Source organism: Phalacrocorax carbo, chromosome 7 (genome assembly GCF_963921805.1).
Source record: "Phalacrocorax carbo chromosome 7, bPhaCar2.1, whole genome shotgun sequence".
NCBI lineage: Eukaryota > Metazoa > Chordata > Aves > Suliformes > Phalacrocoracidae > Phalacrocorax > Phalacrocorax carbo.
In genome coordinates, this window is record NC_087519.1 from 31,966,657 (window position 1) to 31,990,081 (window position 23,425).

The 23,425-nt window shown below is 35.8% G+C and overlaps 1 protein-coding gene across 3 annotated transcripts in view; it reads left to right on the forward strand.

Annotated features, from left to right (window-relative positions):
* The window catches only part of CLSTN2 (calsyntenin 2), a 449,932-nt gene that overhangs the window by 180,270 nt on the left and 246,237 nt on the right, over positions 1-23,425 (forward strand). For all 3 annotated transcript variants that reach the window (XM_064457344.1, XM_064457346.1, XM_064457343.1), the window contains one exon: positions 16,624-16,746. In XM_064457344.1, coding sequence (XP_064313414.1) covers positions 16,624-16,746 — 123 coding nt within the window. The remainder of the gene's footprint in view (positions 1-16,623; positions 16,747-23,425) is intronic.

Sequence of the window (23,425 nt, forward strand, 5' to 3'; positions counted from 1 at the left end):
AGTATTCTGCAATCAATATCAGAAACAGACGAGGATAAATGAATACAAACACTGACAGATGTACAGGAAAAAGATTCACTGTCTTTACCATTAAAAAACTCTTACTAGATTTTAAACTCACTGTGTAATTGCTTTGTATAAATGCTGATGAATAACAAAGCTTATTGTGGCTATGCACCATACAATCAGTCCTGAGAGACTCATTGCAGTAGTAATATTTTTCTGTATACTGGTCTCTCTGCTAGCAAAATGTTCTGCTATGAATGACATTGTGAATCCTTTTGATGTTCTTTGGATCTGAACACTGGCTCAGCCATGTGCCATCAGGCATAATCTCTTGTGTAAAAAGGATTTTTATTTTAATCTTATTTGATTCAGAAAAAGACCCAGTTACTCATTTTGGTTAATGCTAATGCTTAGGCTGTTACAGGGGGTAGTTTCAAACCACTGCACTTCACAAATGTGCGTGCTGATTAGAACTTTTATTTTTCATAATGATCTAGTAATGTAGTGATAATGGAGGTAATAACCCATTCCTAATGATTTCGTGTCCAAGGACTAAAAGAATTACTGTAATATATTTAGTGCCAAGTTCTGAGAAAGAATTATAAATCCATTTCCTTGTGCATTCTTACTGGACATGTGTACATTGTTTGTCTAGCTGCTGATGGAAAGCCCTGTAAAAAGAAAAAAATAAAATGAGGATACCTGATTTCTGATTCCACTCTTTTCTGAAGAGGAAGTAGCTGAACCAATGTTCCTGTACAATCTGAAAAATGTATGTGGAACAAGATGACAATCTGTTTTGAAGGCATACAGCAGAAACTGGGTGCCTGGGATGAAGGTTCATGCGGTCTGCTTCTCATTAATGTTTCTATTGCAAACAGTGCAAGTTGACCACAGGATAAAACCAGAAGTAGTACTAGAATCTGGAGGAACAGAATTGAATTTTCAAATTAATTTAGGCAGTCTTGGGGTCTTACTGGGATTAATTCACCAAAGATTTTTCAGTCATATCTCCTAGCTGTGTGAAAACGTGACTGGGGCTGGTGTATTGGTCTAAAACTAGAGTAATCTCATTGAAGGCTGTGATACTATTTCAGGTTGTTCTGGTATAGTTGAGATGTGGAATTTGAGACCTGTTTGTTTCACAGAAGCTTTCTGAATCTGCAGAATTGTCCAGATGTTTGTTACGTCTTCCAAATGAAATTGGCTTCCTAACCGACACCATTGTAAGGGGAGGGTGGGGGCATGCAAAAATCTTACTTTCCTGTTTCTTGCTTTCCTTATCTTTGTTTGGGGGGTGATGCTGGTATGAGATACATTACAGAAATTCTGTAGCCAGTTAAACTTTTTGCAGTAGCACTGACTTGTATTGGTTTCAAGAGTCCATTAAGTTATGACTTGCACAGGGTTATTCTTCCTGCTTCTTGTTAAAAAGGTTTAGTAATGAACCTGGCCAAAATATTTCTGTATAGAATATAACTGATTTAAAAACAAACAAACAAAAACAACAAAAAAAACTGGAGAAAAAAAAACAAAACAAACAACAAACAGAAAACCAAAACAAACAAAACCCCACCAAATAAACAAACCCCCATCCCCCAAAAACCCAAATCCACTATAAGTAATTTTTAAAATGAATACTTTTTAAATTATTAAATCCAATTGCTACAGTTTATTTGATGTGACATTAATTTTCTTCCTTTAAACCCATTTTTTGACAATGTCCTTCAGTCAGTGGCAGCAAAGACTAAAAGCTGCTAGTGAAGAAAAAATGACCTGCGTTTTCCCTCAATCCTCTGTTAGTTCTCAGATTTTGCAGGTGACTGGTGGTTCTCTCCATCAAAAAGACACTACGTTTGCACCGTACCTCCTGCACAATTATATGCTGGTGTCGCTGATAATGTTACAAAAGAAGCTAACTTTCCTCTTGCAGTACTTTCTCTGCAAGTGCACCAGGTGTGACCTTAGCATTTGCACTGTATCTGCCCAACCTACTCCTTAAGGATTGAGAATACTGATGACTGAAAGAATGGAGACTCCTGAAAGTGCTTCTGCTAGTAAACTATCCTGTTAAGGTACCTGAACAGTCTCTATTCCTGTGAACAGCGCCTTACAAATGAGCAAACCCAACCAAAACAACTTTGTTCTGTGGAGAAAAAGAAATAAAAACCGCAACCACCCTCCCCCCAATCCTAGATTGCAAAATGTCAATAGACTCTAAATAGTAGTGATGGGTTTTGGACGAGGGGAAGAATAGGGAAAGGAGCTGAGATTCTACTTTGTAGGGAGATTTTCTTTAACTTGATGTACCAAGCTGAAAGTTTGAAGTAGCTCAGGAGCTGATTCACAACTGGACACCAAGTCCCTGTCTTGGGGGACCAGATTTATCTGTCAAAAACAAAGGGCAAAAGGCAGGGCACAAGGACTTTCAGCCATACAGTTGTAATCTAGCACTGCAAGTATGGCAAACCTTTGAGATTACAGCGTCTATAGATTTTTTGTGACCTTTGTATCAGTTGCTTAATCTTGGGACTTTACTTATTCTTACTTCTGTGAGAATGTGATCTACAGTCATCTTAGCATTTTCTCTTTTTTTTTGTTCAGTTTTAGTCTTAGCAAAAAGTGATGGAAGGAAGAATAATTACTGCTATTGTGAGGTAGGAGAGAGCAGACGAGTTATTTTGTTAATGTGGCTCTTATTTATGGTAGTGTTTAACTAACAAGGGCTGTACCTAGCAAATTCAGTGACTTTCTGTGTTCCTCCTCACAATGATACAAGCACAAGGCCTATGTCTTTTTACTGCTTTGTTATGCAAATGTGCCATGTTGTACAGTGGTAAGATTGATGAAAATATGTGCAGCATTGGTTAGGGTGGCTTGCTTGCCCTGTATCATCTGCATCTTGTTCAAATGTATGAACACATTTGATACTTTTGAATGATCTTGTCTGATGTGTGTCTGTGAGAAGTAGTGGTTCCCAAAGCCTTGTTCCTGAAGAGCTTCTTTAAGATCTCATATCTGTGAGCCCTTCTGTTTGCGCTCTGTGATCTGAGAGTGCTGTTTTTCAAGCCTGGATCAAACCTGGAAGGGTGAGCTACAGCTACTGCTACTGTTGGTAGATTCAAGTTATTGTCCTTGATGTAAAGGCACTCAGACTTTTGCTTTGAAAAAGACGACACTTTTGCAAGGTTGCCACGCCCTGCTCTAGATTACATGTCCCTTTTGACAGGAGGGTTTTTTTCCTCCTTTGTGTTTGGGGATTACTGATATATGAGACTAGTCAAATATAAGTGGCCTCCTTTTGCTCCTTCTTGCTGAACCATAGCAGTCCTTTGACCTTTGCCAGGCAGGTGGCTTCAGTTGCTTTAAACATCAAGTGAATTGAGCTTGTAGATTCTATTACTGGTACGAATTCTGTGAAATATCCTGTTGGGTTTTTTGTTTGTTTTTGGTTTGGTTTGATGTTGTGGTTTTCTTTTGTTTTGGTTTTTTTTTTTTTCCTAAAGCTAAGTTAGTCTTTTTCCTTATTTAGCCTAATTTCCTAGGGAAAAATTCATTCAGACCTTTCTGCATTTGCACAGTGGGTAGTATATCTAGGGTGGGTTCTTTAGGACTTGTATTTATTTGCAAAATGAAAAAAAACACAAAACAACTCTAACTGTGATTTGCTTCATTCCTTCTTTTCTCCTTTCAAGAAATGGCCTCTTCAAATTGGACAACAACCATCAGTGTTGACCTCTGTAAAATACAAATTTTGATGCCTTACTATTTATGATATTGTGTTGTTTCTGTATTTATGTAGCTGCAGGCAGTTTCTTCTGGATTCTGGCTTATTTGTTCCATAGAGGTCCTGACTTCTGTCAGCAAAGCCTGAGTGAGCTGATGAGTCCCCACCATTTTAGTTTTACCATAGTTTGCTGGCTCTGCATAAACTAACAGAGAAGGTTCTCACAAGGTTTGTGAATTAATGGGTTGTCTTAATTGTTTCCTTTTTATTGTTATCCTGCATATATGCTCATTCAACGATATGGTTCAGCTGTGGTTATCACAAAGCTTTATTTTATCCTCTACTGGTTTGAATTGCGGTATATTTTCTGGTAAGGCCTTTGAAGAGTACTCATACGTTCTATGTATTTTATAATTAACTTGCCATAGTCCTTATATTATAATCTCCTATTTTGGAGCCAAAAACTTTTCTTGGGATTGCTAAAAGCAAGAAGATCAGACCACTTTTGTATTAGCAACTCAAATTTTGTGAGGGTAGAGTGTCCTTTCACTATATCATTGAAAGTGCAATCAATGGACAAAGGAGGCTGATTATCAGCAATTATTTCTGAGGAAAGGAGCCTCAGAAGAAGACTATCCAGAGAGCTCTTACTTGAAGTTTATGCATAGGAACTGTCTGGAACTGTTGCTTCAGGGAGCCTAGAAAAAAAATCTCCTCCTTTATGTTACCTGCCTTTTCAAGTAATCATTGGTTATCACCAAGGTGACCTTTTGAAATACCAAAAATAATTATTTCAGTGTTGTGAAATCTGTAAAGTCTGAAATACTGGGAAGAATTGAAGTCAAATCTTATGTCTTGAAAATATGTCCAGGAGCTTTAACCTTTTCTTCATAGAAATTCATAGAAATGATTTATATAGTTACACAATTTTATGCCCAAACCTAGTTTTTCAACCAGGTTGTAAGAAATATCAATAAATGTGATTTTAGTCAACTATTAATTTGACAGCAGCCACTAAAGTTAATGTAACAGGATAAGCTGGTGGTTTTTTTTTTTTTTTTTCAAGTGGAAACACGGTTGAAGTCTACTTTCAAAATTCAGTTTCTTACTCAAATGTGGATACGTGCATAATGAGGGTAAAACTGACAGGGTATGTCTGTCACTAGAGAAGAATATCAAATGATCAATTTGAAGTGAATGAACTGTAAAATATAAAATTATCATTCATTGTTCCATACCTTTTGCAATAAAAAGCATGAAATGAAATTTGCAATAAAATGTGTCCCATCTGCTACATTGTAGTCAAAAGCTGATATGTCATGGGTCAAAATCAATCTATGAATTGCTAATAAGTAAGAAGTAGTTGATAATTAAGGACAAAGTGATGAAGCTGGGAAAATAGTATTTGGTACTTAGAAGTGAGACTTAACCAATTAACGAAAAAAGAAAAGCCACAAATGTGTAGAAGATACCATTCCATTTCATTTTCATTTTTATGTTTGGCAAACTTGTTTGACAAACTAGTTTTTCTACACTGGCCAAAGTCCTGGAAGCTCTCTTTACAGCAGGTGTCAGTAATTAAGAAATGATCTGTGTGATTATCAAGGAATACTAATAATTAATGAATTGAAGCTTAGATGTTTTTAAGATTAGGCAGACAGAAATGAAGGCTGCATGAATTTATAGGCATAAAGAGAATATAAGAATAAAGATAATTCATTATTCTAGTATTATATAATACCTTTTTTGATGAAAAAAGTATTGATTGCATCTAGTCTTTCAGAGTTTCTCAAAATTAGATGTTTTATCTGAGATGTCTGTTTTGGTTTTGGTGGAGAAATATAGCTGAGTTGTCGACTTCTAAACAATATGCATACAAAGGGATTGTGGTGCCTGAGGGCTGGATGTCCTATTTGTCTAAGCATTGATTATTTTACTCTTGTTTGTCTGCTTGGTAGTGCTTGTAGCCTGTAACACAATATGATGTTTTACATCAATATTCAAAACTGCAGTTTCCCATCACGATTTTATTTTTCATTATTTGCTTTAGTCCTGTCAGCAGACCCAGTGGCTGGCCCATACCTCATGGGCCACCTGTGACTCTCATGGAGTTTGACACTCCTGTTCTCAGAGTGCATTTATCTTCTGACAAGCAGCAGGGTTGTGCTAGAAAAGGAGGAGGTGGCTAATCAAATGCCTGTGGTTGAGAAGTGCAAAATAGGAATCACTGTAGCTGGTATCACTTGGTTGCCTTGCAATTGAGTGAAACATTCTATGCCACAGCAGAGAAAAGGAACCCGCTGGCACTGTCATCTCCCATCTGTGACCCAGTTGCAGACCTTCTGTAGCTTTTAATGATGATGAGGTTTTACCATGTGGTTTTATACAGTTGGGAAGACTGGTCAGTCTTGCTATAGCTTTTGCTTTACTGTGAGGTCCCTTGTACAGTGTGCCACAAGTCTAAAGATATTTTGGCATTGTCTGAGTAGGTCAGAAACATAGACAGGAATGAAAAATTTTTGAAGGATGAAAACCCCGAAAAGAAACCTTAGAGTAACGTTTATGTTTATATCTGAAAGGCTATGCAGAGCCCAGAATACTGCCTTCAGTTATGTTTAATAACAGGGGGAAGGGGAAAAGGTAACCCATACATTCAAATGATCTCTGGGGGACACTCTGAAGATATTGAGGGGGAAGAAGAGAAAGAAAAATAAGAGGCCATTTCCAGGTTGAAATGCAGATATATAGGTGAAAGAGTCTTGAGGAAAGAAGAAACCATTCAAGCAGGATGAGTGATAGCTGTGCATTCTCCTGAGAGAAAGGAGATTGCATTGGAAAAAAAATAAAGGCTACATTGATAATAAGGAGGAGCATAAAAGACAATTAAATTAAACATTGTGTTATAAAGTCAGAGCTGCTTATAATCAGAAAGTCTCAAAGCTTAAAAAAATATTTATTTGAGGAAGTTCCTAGGTCTAAACCTAGCTGTTAAAAGAAAATAAATGAACTAGAAAAAATTGAAGTGTAGATGGAATATGGCTGAAAAATGCAGTATTGTTATGAAAAGCAGTTTTTATGCATGCCATACTGGTTACATAGCCTATGTAATTACATGCATTCTTCTGTCGTGGATAGCTGAAACACATAGGTCTTGATTATTAGTATTTCTGGAATACCCACATTCCTGTTGATTTTTTTGGGGGAGACAGATTATTATTTGTTTTAGAGTGTGTAGAAGCTTCAGTCAAGTACTGCAAAGTAATCAGACGCACTGTATAAAAGTCCCAAAACACTGTTGTTCTTTAGGAGAAAGTAGACCATCTATGACAAATGACAGTCATGGATATAACCCCACTGTAGTGATACCAAAGCCAGAAGATGCTCCCTTGTTATCTTTATCGTCCCTGTGCATTATTTACTACATTCCTGCTTTCAGCTGTTATTGAGACACACACCACCATCAACTACCATCTGCATTGTGCATTCATGGTAGTAAAAGTTATGTAATCATTATTTTATTAATGTATGGCATCATGTAATATGTATCATTATTTTAAGGCGTATTCTGGAGATAGGTTTGGAGTGAGGATGGACAGTCAGTTAATATATTTATTTTGAGGTATATTTTAATTTAAGAGACATCTGAACACGAAATATGGAAATATTTCTAAATGGTCTTTATTCTGTGTTTCTCTATAGTGCACTTCTGCCTTCATTATTGATAGTTATTTTTATACTTAATTGTTTAATCTGTGAATTTTGGTACATGAATATTAGATAGGATGTTCTAACATGAAACTCTGATTTGTATATAACTGATGTGTACCATCTTACATGTGTGCATCTTGCAGCATGACAGTAATTCTGATATATATAGTCCATTTATGGTTTAACCATAATCCTAAAATGGTACAAGGCATCCAGAGAATATGTGCTGTAAAGTTTTCTTATGCTCCCAGCCTCAATGTTTCTGCACATGGTCATATCTTTCCCTTAACCTTTCAGCTTCACAAGCCTTTGCTCACACAAAACTGTCTAGAATTTATCAGCATCTCTGTTTCTTGCACTCTTCCTATTTTTCCCTTTTCTCTTAAAGTATTTGAGTTTCTTGGTTTTCATCAGGGGATAGAACATCTCTTCAACAATGCAATCACTATTTCAAAAACAACGAGGCTAATTTGGAAAGAGCGGTGGCCATAATGAAGAAAAAGATAATAAGCCTCTTTCAAGATAGCCTGGGACCCCAACTTGCTGGATTAAGTAAAGGACAGGTAATTTGAAGAAATACCTGTCCTTTATGTAATCAGGTTCTCTCTACTGGAATATCCTTCAGCCCCTGCTGTATGGAAATCTGTAATTTTGAACAAATAATGGAGAGATGAACATCAATACTTTTTTCCATTTTAAAAAAATAAAATACTACTTTAAAATCCATGGCATTAGGAATTTCCTCATTTCCCAAGATTTCCAAATGCATAGGCTTATGTAGAGGAGCATAGGATTTCATGACATTAAATTTGTGATATCACCCAAGAGTCTGTGCTATCAAAATAGTGTGGCACAATTTTATAAACGTTACAATTTCTTAAGGTTTCTCTTTTCATTTATTTTAGCCTCATAACCTAATAGTGGTTTTAACTCTGAATTTTTCAAAGTACCATTCTCAGCTGCTGAGTATTGGTGAAGTTCTTAAGACATGATTGCATGAAACCTAAGTTACTTTAATTTCCATTTTAAAAACTTCAACTTAAGTTACTATTTACAAAGAAAAGCTTTTGCTAGCCTAAATGATAAGGTGCTGAAAAACTCACCTTTGAAAATCTGCTCAGCAAATGTTAAAATTTCTAGTGTTCCGTAATAGTTAAAATGTTCATTTTAGAGATGTCGTAATTGACACCATTCATAGCAATAAATGCCAGCAATTGAAATTCCCTGGTTTTAATATTTCAGGCAATCAGAGAGGCATTATATGTGCAATATTTGTTCTTTAGTTAAACAGGGCACACCGCAGATCTGTAACTCCTCAATGAGGTTTATCTTTGGTACTATTAGGGGATTACTCTTGCTTTTCTGCATAATCATTGATTTATTTTTTTTAATTGTTGTTTTCTATGGCAACACACCGTCTAGATAAAAATGTTTACTAGTGATCTGTATGTTTCTCAGCATTGCTTTAAATGTATGGATTATTTACAGTGCAGTGATATCCTGTCCACAAAACAACTGTGCTGGATTCCCTGTTCAAATAGTATCATCTGATGAAACCCTTCAGATGACACTCCTTTATTGTTTATTTAAGGAATAAGGGCTAGAGTCAGGTTTATTTAAAATGTGTGCTATAAACTCCTATAATTGAAAAATAAATCCATGTTCTGAACAGCTTTTAGTCCAAACAAAAAAAGATGAAGCATGTAAGAATGGGGAAGCTTCATATAGTGAACATGGAGTTATTAAATATTGAAGTTATATGAAATGATGGAGGCATTAAATATTATGAATCTCAAGCTTTTATGTATTTTTCAAATGAGAATGAGAGTGCTCATAAGAAATTTGTGTTGAATTAACGGTCAGCATTATTAAGCAAGATAAATGAAATGTTTTTTGGGTACAAGTAAATACATAGGAAAACAACCTTTTTCTGTCCTTGTGACATGAACGAAAACATTTTTATGCTGTTAGATACTTTTGCCAAAGATTTTTAAGTGTATAGACTTTCATGTATGATGACTTAATCGGATGTGTGCTATTGAAGTCCCAATGGCTAATTGTGGGACAGACTCATCATTTAATTCTGATCTTCTTTCTTTTTACACAGTACACAGGTAACTTCCTGGTCTGAACGTTGAGGTTTATAGACTGTGGTAGTTCAGAATTCAGTTCTGATTCTCTGTAGTCTTTTCGTTATGACAAATATTAACAGTTAAATTTATAAGGACTGGATATCTTAATAAGATTACATCTCTTTTGTATTAATAAAAATAACTTGTAAGCTTAGGGACTGTTTAAGGTGTGAGAGCACAACTACGTGGTCCTTAAACTAAGAGATGACAATAAGGCGCAGTGTAAAGGTTTATACTTATATGTATATTTAAATTCAAAATGTGCTTTTCAGCAATAAGGGTCAAAAGTAAAAATGCTGCTAAAAGTTTTACATATCAATACTGTGAGTGGAAGGAATTTTATGCAATTTGTAGCTAGACTGTTTTTCCTGAACTGTACAGGTTTGGGTTTACCAAAGCATTTAGTAAGTTCTTGTTAAATGTTTAATATTGATTTGGTCAGTGTTAGAAATAATCTCTCTCCACTGCTCCAAAAAAACCCCCCAAAACCCAAAAACTAACACACAAGCAAAAACCACCCACATTTTTGCAAGAGAATCAAGCATATTTATAGTTACATAGGCTACCAAGCAAAGCAGAATAAATACAGAGTATGTTATTTTACTTCAGAAATAGCCAATAGATTACTGCCCAGTATTGTCAAGGTGGTTAGACAAGACACTTGATGCTTTTGCCTAGATAAGGTTTTAATAAGAATGAGCTGCGGACAAAGAAGTCCTCCACCTCAAATTTTCCCCCTTTTTTAATATAAGAACAAATTTTGCTACAGGGAATTGTAATTATCGAAAGGTACATTATTTAAAATGTGGTTACAGCAGAAGACTTTCTTGTGCAGTCTATTTTGTACAAAATAGTTTTTTGTTGTGCAGTATGTTCAAACCAATGCCAGTTTATCTATAGGATCTCCACTGCGTAATTTAATGTTGCTGAGATGCACTGCTTATAATGTATTCTGTAGTTAAAATGATCTCTAAAGTGTTCACATCTCATAATTACATATAAATCATATAAATTCTGCTTTAACTGAATTTAGTGTAAAAATTCCCATTGTCTTAATTAGGGCAGGTATTTCACATTATTATTTTATGTAAAAGCACATAAAGCATTATGATTTGAAGTTCTCTCTCTCTAAAAGTAAAGCCAGGACATGACTACTGGTGTTTCAGTAATTCAGGCAATGACATCACATGGAGAGCTAAGTGTGTGAGACAGAAGAATATATTTCTTCTTTACAATTTGACAAAACATATAAAATGTAGTTTATATGTGAAAGTTTCAGGAAAGTTTTCAGTTTCTTATGTATGTAGAGAAACATAGCATTCTGTTTGCTGCTGCTATAGCCACTCCATGTTTTTCTTTCCTAATGCTGAGAAAGATTTAGTCCTATAAAATGCAAACATTTATTTACTTTTCCTTCCCAGCCATTTTCAGTTCCTACTTCTAGCTTAGTTTCTTTTCCCTCAGAACATGTCTTTGTTTTCTCTGCCTTCCAGAGAAAGAGAACCAAACTTTACCAAACTCCTAATCCTAATTCCTTTAGTGATCTAACCTCCAAATCTGCCTATCTTCTGAACTCTCTGTTCTTGTTCTTAGTGCCTATTCTGAGATTTCAGATTTTATTCCTAAACCCCGGCCCATTCTGGAGCAGGCAAAGCAGGAAATCCAGGTTTACATCTCTTGTTATATCTTGGAGAATTAAGGTCTGCTATGTTATAAAGTAACACATGCTAAATACAGTCACATGTATGAACCATGTGAACAGGACTTGCTTATTGAAAGCACAGTCTTTTAAATATTCCAGTTGTCAGTAACTAGAGTTACTGGAGGCTCTAGTAAATTGTTGTTAAGGATGGGAATTTTCAAAACTTCTGCCTTGATCACACAAGAGTGAATGTGGCATGAGCCACATTTCTGAATCAAAATAGTCTTCTGACCTCTTCCTCTTCCCCTTTAAATTTCTACTTCTTAATCCAAAGCCCAGGGCTGTTAAAACTATCCAGAGAGAAGGTGACTGGATTTTAACAATGGACAAATTCAATTCTTCAGTGACTTTTTTCTCTGAAATACCTGAAACAATGAGCTGGAACTCTGGCACTTGCTGACCCCACAAGACTTACTCTTGCATGGACCCAGCAAAGTATAACCCCAAATGAGGAGTGGACTGCCAACCAATGGCATCCAGGTCTGGGGAGGAGGTTTTTTTCAGCCATAATGATTGTGCATTGCAGATGGCAGTATGTCATCTGCATCATTAAGATTTTTATGTTACGCAGTATCCTCCTAACAGGCATTAGAAGCATTCTCTTTCTTTGCTCTACAAGATAAGGACTCGTAGTGCGGACTGCATAAGGCATGAGGTTCAGTCTCTCATATTCTACAGAAGTTAATGGAATTTCATGCATATGTTTAAAAGGCTTCCTAAGCATCCTCATTGTGGTTGTTTTTTAGGGGAAGACCTTTGACACTTAGAAAGACAGAATTCCAACAGGCTGAGCTGAAGATCATTGAAGTTAGCAGATGACAGGCTTAGAGCTGAACTAAATGGTAAGAAAGCCTAAATTTTCAGCTTTAGGCTAAAAAAAGTGGCATCGACCACCTCTTTAAGCTAGAGATAGAGATGAGGGAACATATTATCAGTACATTTAAATAGAAAATAGATCCGTTATGCTATTTTGGAGAAAAGAAAGAAAGAAACCAATTGGATTTGTAAAGCAATTCTTAACTCTTATGATTTGCTACCTCAAGTTTTAACTTCCTAAAAGTTAAATCAACTAGACAATATTAACTCTCCCCTAATGTCAGTATTTGAAGCTTCTAATATTAATATTTTTCTTTCATAGTTCTTTTAAAATGTGTTATTTTTGTATCAGTGCCATTTTCTAAGTATTTTAAGTCAGAAACCATCTAAATTTTGGAAATACCATTGTACTGTAATCCTTGTACCCATGCTGCTGTCCACCCACCCCTCCCACCCCAAACAAGCGTCTGTCTTGGATTATAGAAAAGATGTTGTCTTTCCTCATAAGATGAGGTCCTCATGCATTTTGTCTATATTGTGGTCCAGCTATACTACTTCTGCACTGACAAACTGCAGTTCTGCTCACAGGCATCGAGAGTTGGAAGATATAATTTACAGAGAGTATGATTGCCTTCAGAAAGCTCTATGCACGTCTTGCAGTCTGACAGACAGTTGTCTTTTAATGTTGTAGACATTATAGACGCAGAGTTTTGTGGACCTATAGCTATACTCATAGTCAAGAGCTTTTTGGTAGATTGCCCAAGAGCTTGGGATAGGAGGCGGTTGATATTTTCTTTTCCTACTGCTGATGTATCAATGTCTTGTCTGTGATTTTTTTCTCTGTTTCTGCTGTGGAGCTTCCCATGGGCCACTTGGTGCAGGTGCAAAGTGCTCAGTGCAATCATAGTTTGTAGGAGAGTTCGGCGTGAGAGGTTGGTTGATTTTCTTACTGTGTATCAGGTGGCAAGTAGCAGGGTGGGCTTTGGAGCATACCATCTGGAAAGGGTAAAACCCAGGGCACTGTGCAAGAGGTTGGGGAAGAGGCACCGAAGTAGAATGTAGGAGTTTGGCATTTTTTTTTTTTGGATTAGAAATATCTTTCAGCCTTTCTCTGTATTAATTTTGCTAAATTCTGGGGCTTCTCCTTAAACTGATTTTCAAGACAACATTCCTGGGGGCATGAGATTTCCTGCAGACTCTACAGAATGAGTTTGTTTTTCTTTTGCTTTTTTCTACTTCAGTGTTTTATGTGCCAAGTGCATTTGCAGATGAAACACAGAGTGGCAGTTTTCTAGCAAGACGGTTTAATTACATCCAAGGGCTTGTAATCACAAGCTTTGGTGGGACAGGCTATGAAAATGCAGTGTAAATGGTGCGTACAAATTTCAATGAATTGACCTCTAACTGTAATAAGGGAAAAAGATTAAGTGTCTTATGCTAGGTGCTACAAATTATTTACATTATGATTTTATATGAATGTCTAAAAAAATTATGGAAAGGAAGAAATGTTTTTTAAAAAAACCCAACCCACAGCATAGGTATATTTCAGCTGTACATTTTAACTACATTTGTGTTTGAATTCATAAAAGCATTATACGGATTTCAGCTTTTACTCAGCTGGACAAATGCAAGGAAAAGTTAAATGATAAAGGCTTTCAGACAAGGCTTTGTAAAAAAGACATGCCCATACTTGTTTAATTTTTTTGCAGTTTTAGGGTTAATATAAGTGTCCTACAACTTAATACACCTTAAGAGGGAAAATTATTTTTTGTATAGCTCTTACCTCTTGCCTATCCAGCTTGTTTGCTTTTTTGAGTTTAGCTTGCTGTATAGTACTCTGGTCTCACAGTTCCTGAAACTCCACATACAAATCTGTGTATAGGTTTCTTCCATCATCTTTAGCAAATGCAAATCAGAAAATGTACTTTGCCTATCACTTTCTTTTATAGAATGTTGTTAATTGTAAGAACTGCTGAAACATTAAAATATTTTTTAACCATTCTTGCCTCTTCCATTTAAAGATAAAAGAAGTTCCCACCTTATTTTAGAGCTTATAAAAATACCAAAAATATACATGTTAATCTTCAAGAGATTCTAATAAACATCTTACATAATGAGAATTATGTAATTTCTCAAATTATGTGATTGTTTTTTTCTGTTTAAACATACAGTTTCATTTAGCCTAAACCAGACAGCAAGGTAAAATGTTTTTGTTCTGATGTTTAAATAAATGCAGCATGGCGTTACTGTGTCTTTGGAAACCTGACCTAAAATTTGACTGGTTTTGATGTAACTAAGAATGCAATTTTAACATAGTTTGGGGGGTATTTTAAACTAAATGTGGATTGAAAAGAAAAGCATAACTATGTATATTTACATTAATATCTTTAGGTTCTAACCAATTATAGTAAAAAAAGTGGTTTTTTTCAAATATGAGTTTGGATATCTGTCAAAATGGTAAAGCTCTTTTTAGATTAAAAAAATCTACTCAGCTCAGTAGGAGAAAGGTTTTGTTGGTTAGTTGTGGTGTTTGTGTTGTTTTTTTTTGTTTGTTTATTTGTTTGTTTGGGGGGTTTTTGTGTGTGAGAGCACAGACAATTAACAGAACCAGGAAGGAGGAGAAGATGGATTTGGTACTTCAACTTTTAGTTGTATGAGGAGTTCCCTTTTCATGCACATTCCCATTTACTAGTCCATTACTGTTAAATTGTATCTGCCTTCAGTCAAGAGATCACCTTTTGTTCTGTACAGCATGTGTCAATCAAAGCCTTTGAGTCGTATCAGAGTACCAGTGGAGCATATTTATTTGTTGGATGTTCAGGCAATTTGCATGTTCAAATAACAGATACAGAATACTTCAACTGCCCTGCAAACTAGAATCCCAAATGCCATACAAAGCTCTGAAATTGCATCCATCACTTCTCATATTTCAACATCAACAAGACTTTTGGCCTTCATCTTATTACATAAACTCACGAATCTCTCCTCTGGCTGTACAGTCATTACAGGATGAAGGGATTTGAGTTCCCTGTTTTCCATTTCACTTCTCCCTGACACATACTCAGTTTAATCTTCCCATTGCTTAGTTATTGCAAAAATGGGTAAAACCACTGTGAAGATGTTTGCCATAAATATATTTGTTTGGTATTTTCATATAGCCAGTGAACAAAATAATTTGTTAATTGCACAGCTCTTCCATGGTGGCCAGAGCCCTCTCTGTTGTCTTGGTATTCATTGCTACTTTCTTCACATAGAAGAAACTATGTGGGAGAAACTTCTAAATTATTTTCCCATTCTCTTCTGGGGTTTTTACAGAAGACAAGGCAGGAGAGAATTTAGGGGTGTGGGTGTGTGTGTATTTTGTTTGTTTGTTTTTATAATGAGGTTATTTTAAATAATGCCAACTGGTTCAATTTGTTTTTGCTTTAAGTGTCAGCCTGCTATCTTTGAGGTGATTTCTGTTGCTTCACCAGCTGTTTTCCTCAGCAGCTGGTGCAGACAACTAAATAATATGTACAAAAATTATCTTGCTTCTAGACTTGGTGAAAACATTGTAGATATTCCTTAGTGCAGTGTTCCCTCATGCCTGGGGTAATACATTCTTCAAATTGCGATTTGTTTTGGCTAGCACCATTGTATTACTTATGTAGGAGTTCAAAAAATGTAACATTCAGGTTGCAGCTGCGGGAACAAAATGCTATTTATAAGCATAGCAAAGCTAAGCCCCTTACAAAATAAAAAGGAAGGGGAAAATGCATCTTCATACTGTCCAATAAATAGGAAATGGTTGGTGAGAGGGTTCAGGAGTAAGACAATCTGATGATACGTGGTGTATCCTCTACTTTAAAAATGTCTTTTTGTGTGATCTTCCTATGTACTTCAAGGCCAGATATCCTAATGTTCAACAGCTGTATTTGAAGGACAGATTTTTCAGAAAAACTTCAGATCCTATTTAAGTGCAACGGAAGCTGGTTAAACAGAAAAGAGGTGGCAGCTTTGATAAAAGTGATTAAAATAAACTCTTTTTCTTGTCTACAATGTACAGACACAAAAGTAATTTCAGATACTTTTCAAAAAGTGTAAAATGAGAAATTGCCCAAGAGTCCAATGTTCTCACCTGCCCATCTGCTTGCCTTTGTGTCGTGACAAGAATTGTATTTCTCTGGATGTCCTTTCTCTTGCATCATGGTTTTGCAGCTGAAAGCAATTCCTTCAAAACTGTCTGACCCTAATTATATCTGACAGTTGGGAACACATTAAAAATATTTTGAAATAGGCTTTTTATTTTGGTGTCTTTATTAGAGGGATGTCTGTAAGTGTTGGTTTTCTCATCAGTGAGTTGTGGTACAATATGCATATAATTTTGATCTAACACATGAATGTTTATAAAATACTTTGAGATCTTGTTAGTGGCTGTTGTGTAGTAACATTAATATTGGATGTACATTAAATAATTTCTCTTTAAAGATAAAATTACCTAAATGGATGTAAAACACAAGTCAAATTAATCAGGCATACTGTTTCTTTTCTAGTGAACAAACACAAGCCCTGGATTGAGACATCATACCACGGAATCATAACCGAAAACAATGACACTGTAATTTTGGATCCTCCCCTTGTTGCTTTGGATAAAGATGCACCTGTTCCCTTTGCAGGTAGGAAGATACATTAACAGCAGCATTTGAGCCTATGGGTTGCACGATGAAGTTATTAGAATTTGTAAGGAATGAATTTGCAATGCAGAGATAAGGTAATCTGAAGGACAGACATGTTTAGAGGCTGTATCTGAGTACTCAGGACTTGACCGTTGGCCTATAGACCTTGAAATGAGGTGCCTTTTACAATAAATGTGTCTACTCATTTATTGTGAAGCAGAAGTGACTATAAACAGCATAATACAGCAGGCTTCCACTATCAACATTTTTTAATGAAAACACAAGAATTACATAATTAACTTAGAACTTGCTTTTATAGAAATTAATCATTAAAATTGCCTAAAGGAATAATACATAGTTAATTTTGTTTAGTAATAACAGCTCCTACTTTCTCTCTTCCTATTCCACTCCCTGGCTGTGGACAAGCTATGTGACAAATATTTAAAGTTGTTCAAGTCTTACATTACTGTGTTAGTACTTTATAACTGTCAAGACTTGGATAGAAAATTTAATGGAAATTTTGAAGATTTTTGCTCAGATGGCTGTATGATAGATGAATGTCATATAGAAGTTTTTACTGGTATTAAGTCTATTTTTCCTGAGACTTATTCTGTCATACTATGAGTTCCTAAAGCAGAAAATAGTACTTTAAACGAAATTTTCTCTTGAATTCCCTGTTTCGTTAAAAACATTTTTTTGAAGCAAAGGGAGAATATTAAGGTTTGATAGCTGTCCTGAAGATTCTAGAAAGATGCAGTTGTTAAAAAGATTATATTGCTTAAGAATGTTCATTTATTTTAAGGAAAGGAACTAGTGAAGATGGGTATCCTTGTCTTGTGGAATACAGTCATGTTCAGTAAGAAGTAAGTCAAAGTACTTGTAAAACAGCATTTTACAACATGATGTAAGAATTGATATTAGCCATTTTCCTCAAAAGCATATACTGGCATAAACTCATACCCTGCAAAACAGGGGTTCATGAATGTTTTTATACATTGAACCCCATTTTAATATCAGGATTGTTTTGTTACTCATGGTTCCCCATGGTTCTTTGTTGCACAGAACACTTTTTTCCTCAACCATATATGCACTAGGGATGTTCAGTGGAGGGGACTCAGCTAAATTTAGTCAGAGGTAAAAGCCTCTAATAGCTTACATATGGATACAGCAACCTCATCCTGAAACACTTTTGTCTGCTGATCAGTTCCTAGGGCACCAAGTTACTTGCTAATGGAGGCATAATCAATGGTCAGCCAGAGATAAGTAGACAGCCTCTAACTGGGAGGTACTAACTATAATCAGAGCGGGTGTACTTCATACAAAGATGCTCAGGATAAGGTGTCCTTAATTCAGTTACTAGTTTTTTAAGAACTGAAGAAAAGGAAAAAGTACTTTTTTCCTTTTATTTTTTTTAACACATTCATTAAGAAGCAACTATATGTTAAAACAAACAAAAAGTGTGGAATGAGACTTTGAATGATAAACAATTGTTTATGATGTATTCGAGTACCCTTTTTTCTTACAATGATAACTTCCATATAGATGTGCAATTCATTCTTCCAAATGTTTGTGGGAAAGTGTAACATACACTTAGGTTTAGTTTAGCAAGGATTTCATCTATCTGTGAAATCTTCAGGTACAGTTATTTAGGAATGAAGGTCGATTCCTTGTGAAAAGATGCCCTTTTCATTTTTGGGGGATTTTTCTGTTACTATGAATGATCCATCTCATATTTGCTTCTTTAACTTGCATTCCCTTGGGATCCTTATGGGGGTGTTAATCTTGTGCTGTTTCCACTGATACTTTTACAAACTGTTTGCTGATTGGGGATTTACTAGGCTGATTATTTTCTTTGTTTTTTACATTGAAACAATCAACAGGCCTTTCCTGTGTTGGTGTTTTACTCATCTTGTAGAAAATTATCCTTTGAAATACTGAACGTGCACAGATAGACTAGCTTTTGTGATAAAGGTTACATTAGACAGTAGTTTTAATTCCGTTTCTGCATTTATTGATTTGAATTATTTATATTTTAATGAGTATTATGGAGTCTTAGAGGGAAAATCCTTGTGTGTTCCCTGATATTAATAGTTCATTTCCAGGTAATAGTGTGCATTTGGTCCCATGATCTGCTATCCAGATGTAATATTATAGTACTGATTGAACCTTTAATTCCTTGAAGGGCCTGGATTCCCTACCTGTTTGGAAAAACCTCTATTTTTTTTTTTAAGATTCTTGCCTTTCAAGTTGTTGGAGTAACTTCTTATTTCTGTTTTAAATTTCTGCTTTAATACAATGTAATTTTATTTGGTTGCACAATATCATTAATTTTATTATAGGTCTTTGTGGAAAATTCAATTTGTGTAATGTATTAGTAGGAGGAAACCAAAAATAGATACAGCCACTACATTAACAATATTCAGTAGCTGTTCATTTAATAGTACTGTAATATGGAATTTCTTCTATGGCCACTTTTTGTTTAAGTGTGGAAAACTTTGTCTACAGTGTAATATATCAGTCTTCAATTGTACCAGAGAATCAGAACTCTAACAGTTCCTTTCCCATCACCCTATTAATAGTTTCAGTATTTTGTCCAACTATTATAGAGAAAAATTTATAGTATTTCGAAGGATTTCCCATATTTTTTTTCTTTTTAATGAGCCCAGATTCAAGAATACATCATGGCAATTTCTGACCTGTGCTTAGTTATCTACTTAGATCTCCTTGAACAATCTAGATTAAGACTAGATGTACGTGGTTTCCTCCTCTGGAACTACAGCCACTGCAATAGTTTACTGGCAGATTGTTGGCTGTTCCATCAGTATTTGTGTTAGCCTATAGAAGTAGACTCTTTTTTTTTAATTAGTAATATCAGTGCATATTTGATTTTAAAAAACCCACAAAAACAAAAAACAAAATAAATTCTCCAACAAACCAAAGTAAAAAGGAAACCCCAAACCAAACAAAATGACTTTAACCCAGCTGCTATATATATCCCTTCAGTTTTCATATGGCCAGAGGTCCCATAGAAACAAAACTGAACTAAGAACAGAAAGAAAACTCTCAAATTAACCACCAGGTTGATGTTCCTAGGGAAAGCCTGCATACCTATGTAGCTAGATGTTACGTGAACTGTGTGATCTTTCTACTTTTCTTAACTTCATCCTTTTTAAGTGCTCATCTTCCATCAGTGACAGGCTGAGGAAAATTTACAGGGTTTATCATTGAACGGGGTGACAGGTCACAGTAGGTGAAGTGCATACTTATTTCATACATTTATTTACTAATTTATACCTATTTATTCCATATTTATTTCTATATCTTGCTAGAGAGGGTGTAGTCCTTTTGGAATCATACTGAACTTGTGGAGGTAAGGGTAGGTAATCTTTATGTTTATGACCAAGGCAAGGAGAGCTTCAGAAAGGAGGTGCAGTAGTGTCAAGCCAGAAAGCGTGTCATGTCAGAACAAGTGTGCTGGGCCATACATTGGAGACTATAAAACCCACTGAGCTTTTGTCTCCAAATTGTCTGCATTATGCTTTATAAAACAAAGTTAGTGTTGAGGTCTGGGATATCTACAGATAGGCTAGCACTGTGGTCTGTAGGATTATAATGATGGCCAGACCTACTAATAGCAGATCCCAGCAGATAATGAGATTGCACTGTTCTTTCCATGCAGGACAGACAGCACAGGTCTGCTGTACAGCCCTGGCTTAAAGGAACCAGGAGGGGCTGTTTGTACCACTCACTGTAAAAGCTCTGAGTTCAGCAAGAGGAGCCTGGAAGTGGTGCAGGTTTTCCAGCTCTGAGCTGTGTATTATCAGGGATGCTTTGAGCAACATACAGATCACCTTACTTCTGCTGATTTCCCTGGTGCATAAGTAGTTTATGCATTTCATACTTTTTGACCTGAGAAAATAATTTTTCACCTAATAATTACTTTGTTACTAAGCACAAAAGCAGAACTAAGCTATTAAGACACATTCGGTATTCATCAATGATTCTTATGTGCCTTCAGTGCTTGGGTTTGTTTTCTATACTCATTTTCATGTTCTCATTTTTTTAGTTTAAATATTATTGTGGCATAGACCTACTCCAAACTATAAACAGTATTTTTATTTTCTTGTCTGGAAACTGTAACATTGTTCCAAACACCTGTGCCTTTTTTCCTCTCCATGGCTGCTAAGGTAAATCTTTTATCTGCCTTGTCAACGACTTCTAGTAGTACACACATTATGTTCCATGTCAAACTCCTGTTCATGGAGTGGTCACAAAAGAAAATGACTATAATCTGCACTTTTTTTATCACTTCTGTCTAATGTTTGAAATCAAGGGTGATGACAGGAGAAAAAGGAATCTTCTGTGCAGTTACCCTCTCAACAGGTCTGTGTTTCCAGGGGGGACTAATGAGACACTAACAGGACTATATGCACCTGTGAATATGCTGGCTGTCAAATGCGATCAGCCTGTTTCATAACTGGAGCATGAAGACTTTCACAAGATTGCAATGAATGGTCTTTGGTGTCTTTTTATCTTATGAATTTGTGAAATTGTGAATTTGTGAATTGTGCAATAATTGGAATATATGTAAAATCATGGTTCTTAAAATTATGGTTCTTAAAATTATCATGGTATAAACATATTCAGTTTCTCTTTTTTTATGTAAGTATATTTTTCAGACATCTAGTTTTGAAGGAAAGCTTGAAAATTGCAAATGGTTAAGTGAAAGAAACAATATAAGTAATTTTCCAAACTTCAGTTTTTCAAGTCCTGACCTGAAACAGAGTTTCACACTCTGGTGCTGAGTTACAACTGATCTTTAAAATAACTAGACTCACCACAGCAGCCTGGAGCCTTTTGCAGAGTATCACAGAAAAAAAAAAACCCAGCCAAGCACCAAACCCCATGGAGAAACCACAAGTCCTGTAGAAATAGGTTATGCCTTCTGCTTTCAAACAGTATTGTGTAGGTGCAGTATAAGATTATCTAATTTAGGGAAATCCATTGGAGGAATCTCTCTTTGAAAAAAAATATAATAAAATCCACCCAAAAGAAGGAATATAACTTTAATTAGACTTGTACCAACCTGCAGGGTCACCCATGCAACAGTCAGCTATCACATGCTGGTTATGAGGCTGGAAATCACTTCAAGGATTTGACTTTCAGGCTAAGGAGTGGTTTGGCTAGAAACAAGGTGAGATCAGCTGAATCAATTTGACAATGTTCTTTTTCTGTAAATGCAAGAAACCCTCACAAAATGCTGTAGGATTTTGGAAGGCTATTTAGAAAGAATATTTGTCTGCATTTTAATAAGAGCAACTCTGTTTCATAAGAAATGTTGTGCAAAAATAGATCTGAAAGGAACTTCAGGATGTCTCCAGTCCATCCTCCTGCCCAAGGCAGGATCCATTATAACTGTGTCATTCCTGACAAATAGTTTTCTGCCCTAATCTTAAAGATCTATAGTGACAGAGATGCAACAGCTTCCCTGGGCAATTTATTGTACCCTTCACCACACTCAGTGTTTTTCATGATGCTTAACCTGAACTTTCTGTACCACAATTTTAGCCCATTAGTTTTTGTCCTGTCCACCGTGGCTAGGCAGAGCAGGTCAGTCCCATTCCTTTTTGCAGCAACAGCCTTTTATGTTACTTCCTGAAAGCACTGTGAGCATCTTAAACAGCATGGGGTTGTGGGGGGGGGGCTTCATCTATCCATTGTGTTACTGATAGACGTGAGGCAGAGATAGAGGCGGCAACTTTTAGAAGGAGATGATGTATGCCCTTTTCACCTTGAAAGTGAAAAGCCTAACTCTTAACCCTTTTTTAAAAAGGTCAGATGTGTGTCTTCCTGGGTCCACACAGACAGGCCCTCTGTATCTCAGAAGCAGCTGCAAATCAGACTTCCTTTGCAGATGGAGTCCCAGCCTCTGACTACATTTTGTCTGTGCTAAAACCACTGTAAAGGATAAGGAGACAATAAGACCAGCCAAGAAGGATGTCTAGATATTCAATAAACTATAAGCTGCATCCACAAAGTCTCCCAAATCATCTTTGTTATTTTAGCAGTTCAGGGGAATGTGTATTCTCAGCTGCACCACAGAAACTCCAGTAGTTGTCAGTCCACTTACACCCAGGGGCTGAACACAAAATTCCATTTCTCTGCTTCAAACTGTGAAGCTGTCTAGCCTTCTTGTTTGTTTGTTTTTATTGATAAGCAGTGGTGTTATAACAGAAATAGTCTTTTTGGTATAACATTAAAAATATGGAAATTATTTTTCAAATTGTGACTCTGAATCCTATTGTTTTTAACTGACTGTCAGCCAGACTTAAAATATTCTGTCAGTTTACGATGCCCAGAATTCACTGATGTTAAATATTTCACTGTGAAAATGAGGAATGATCAAAAAAATCTGAACTGTAAGTGAAGTCATGGAGTATTCCAGTTGTTCATAACAAATCACCTGCTAATTTTTTTAAACCCCTATTTTTGAAGTTTACCTTTATTAATGTAGCTTAATTAGTTAAGCCTTTATGTCTTTATGGTGATCATAACCCAAGGTAGAATAAGAGACTGGCAGTAGCACAACTGATTCCAGAGATACTAGTTTTGACCTAATGGTCATCCAGTAAAATTAGATTGATAAATGCTCAGGGTTCAAATTAAGAATGCACCAAAA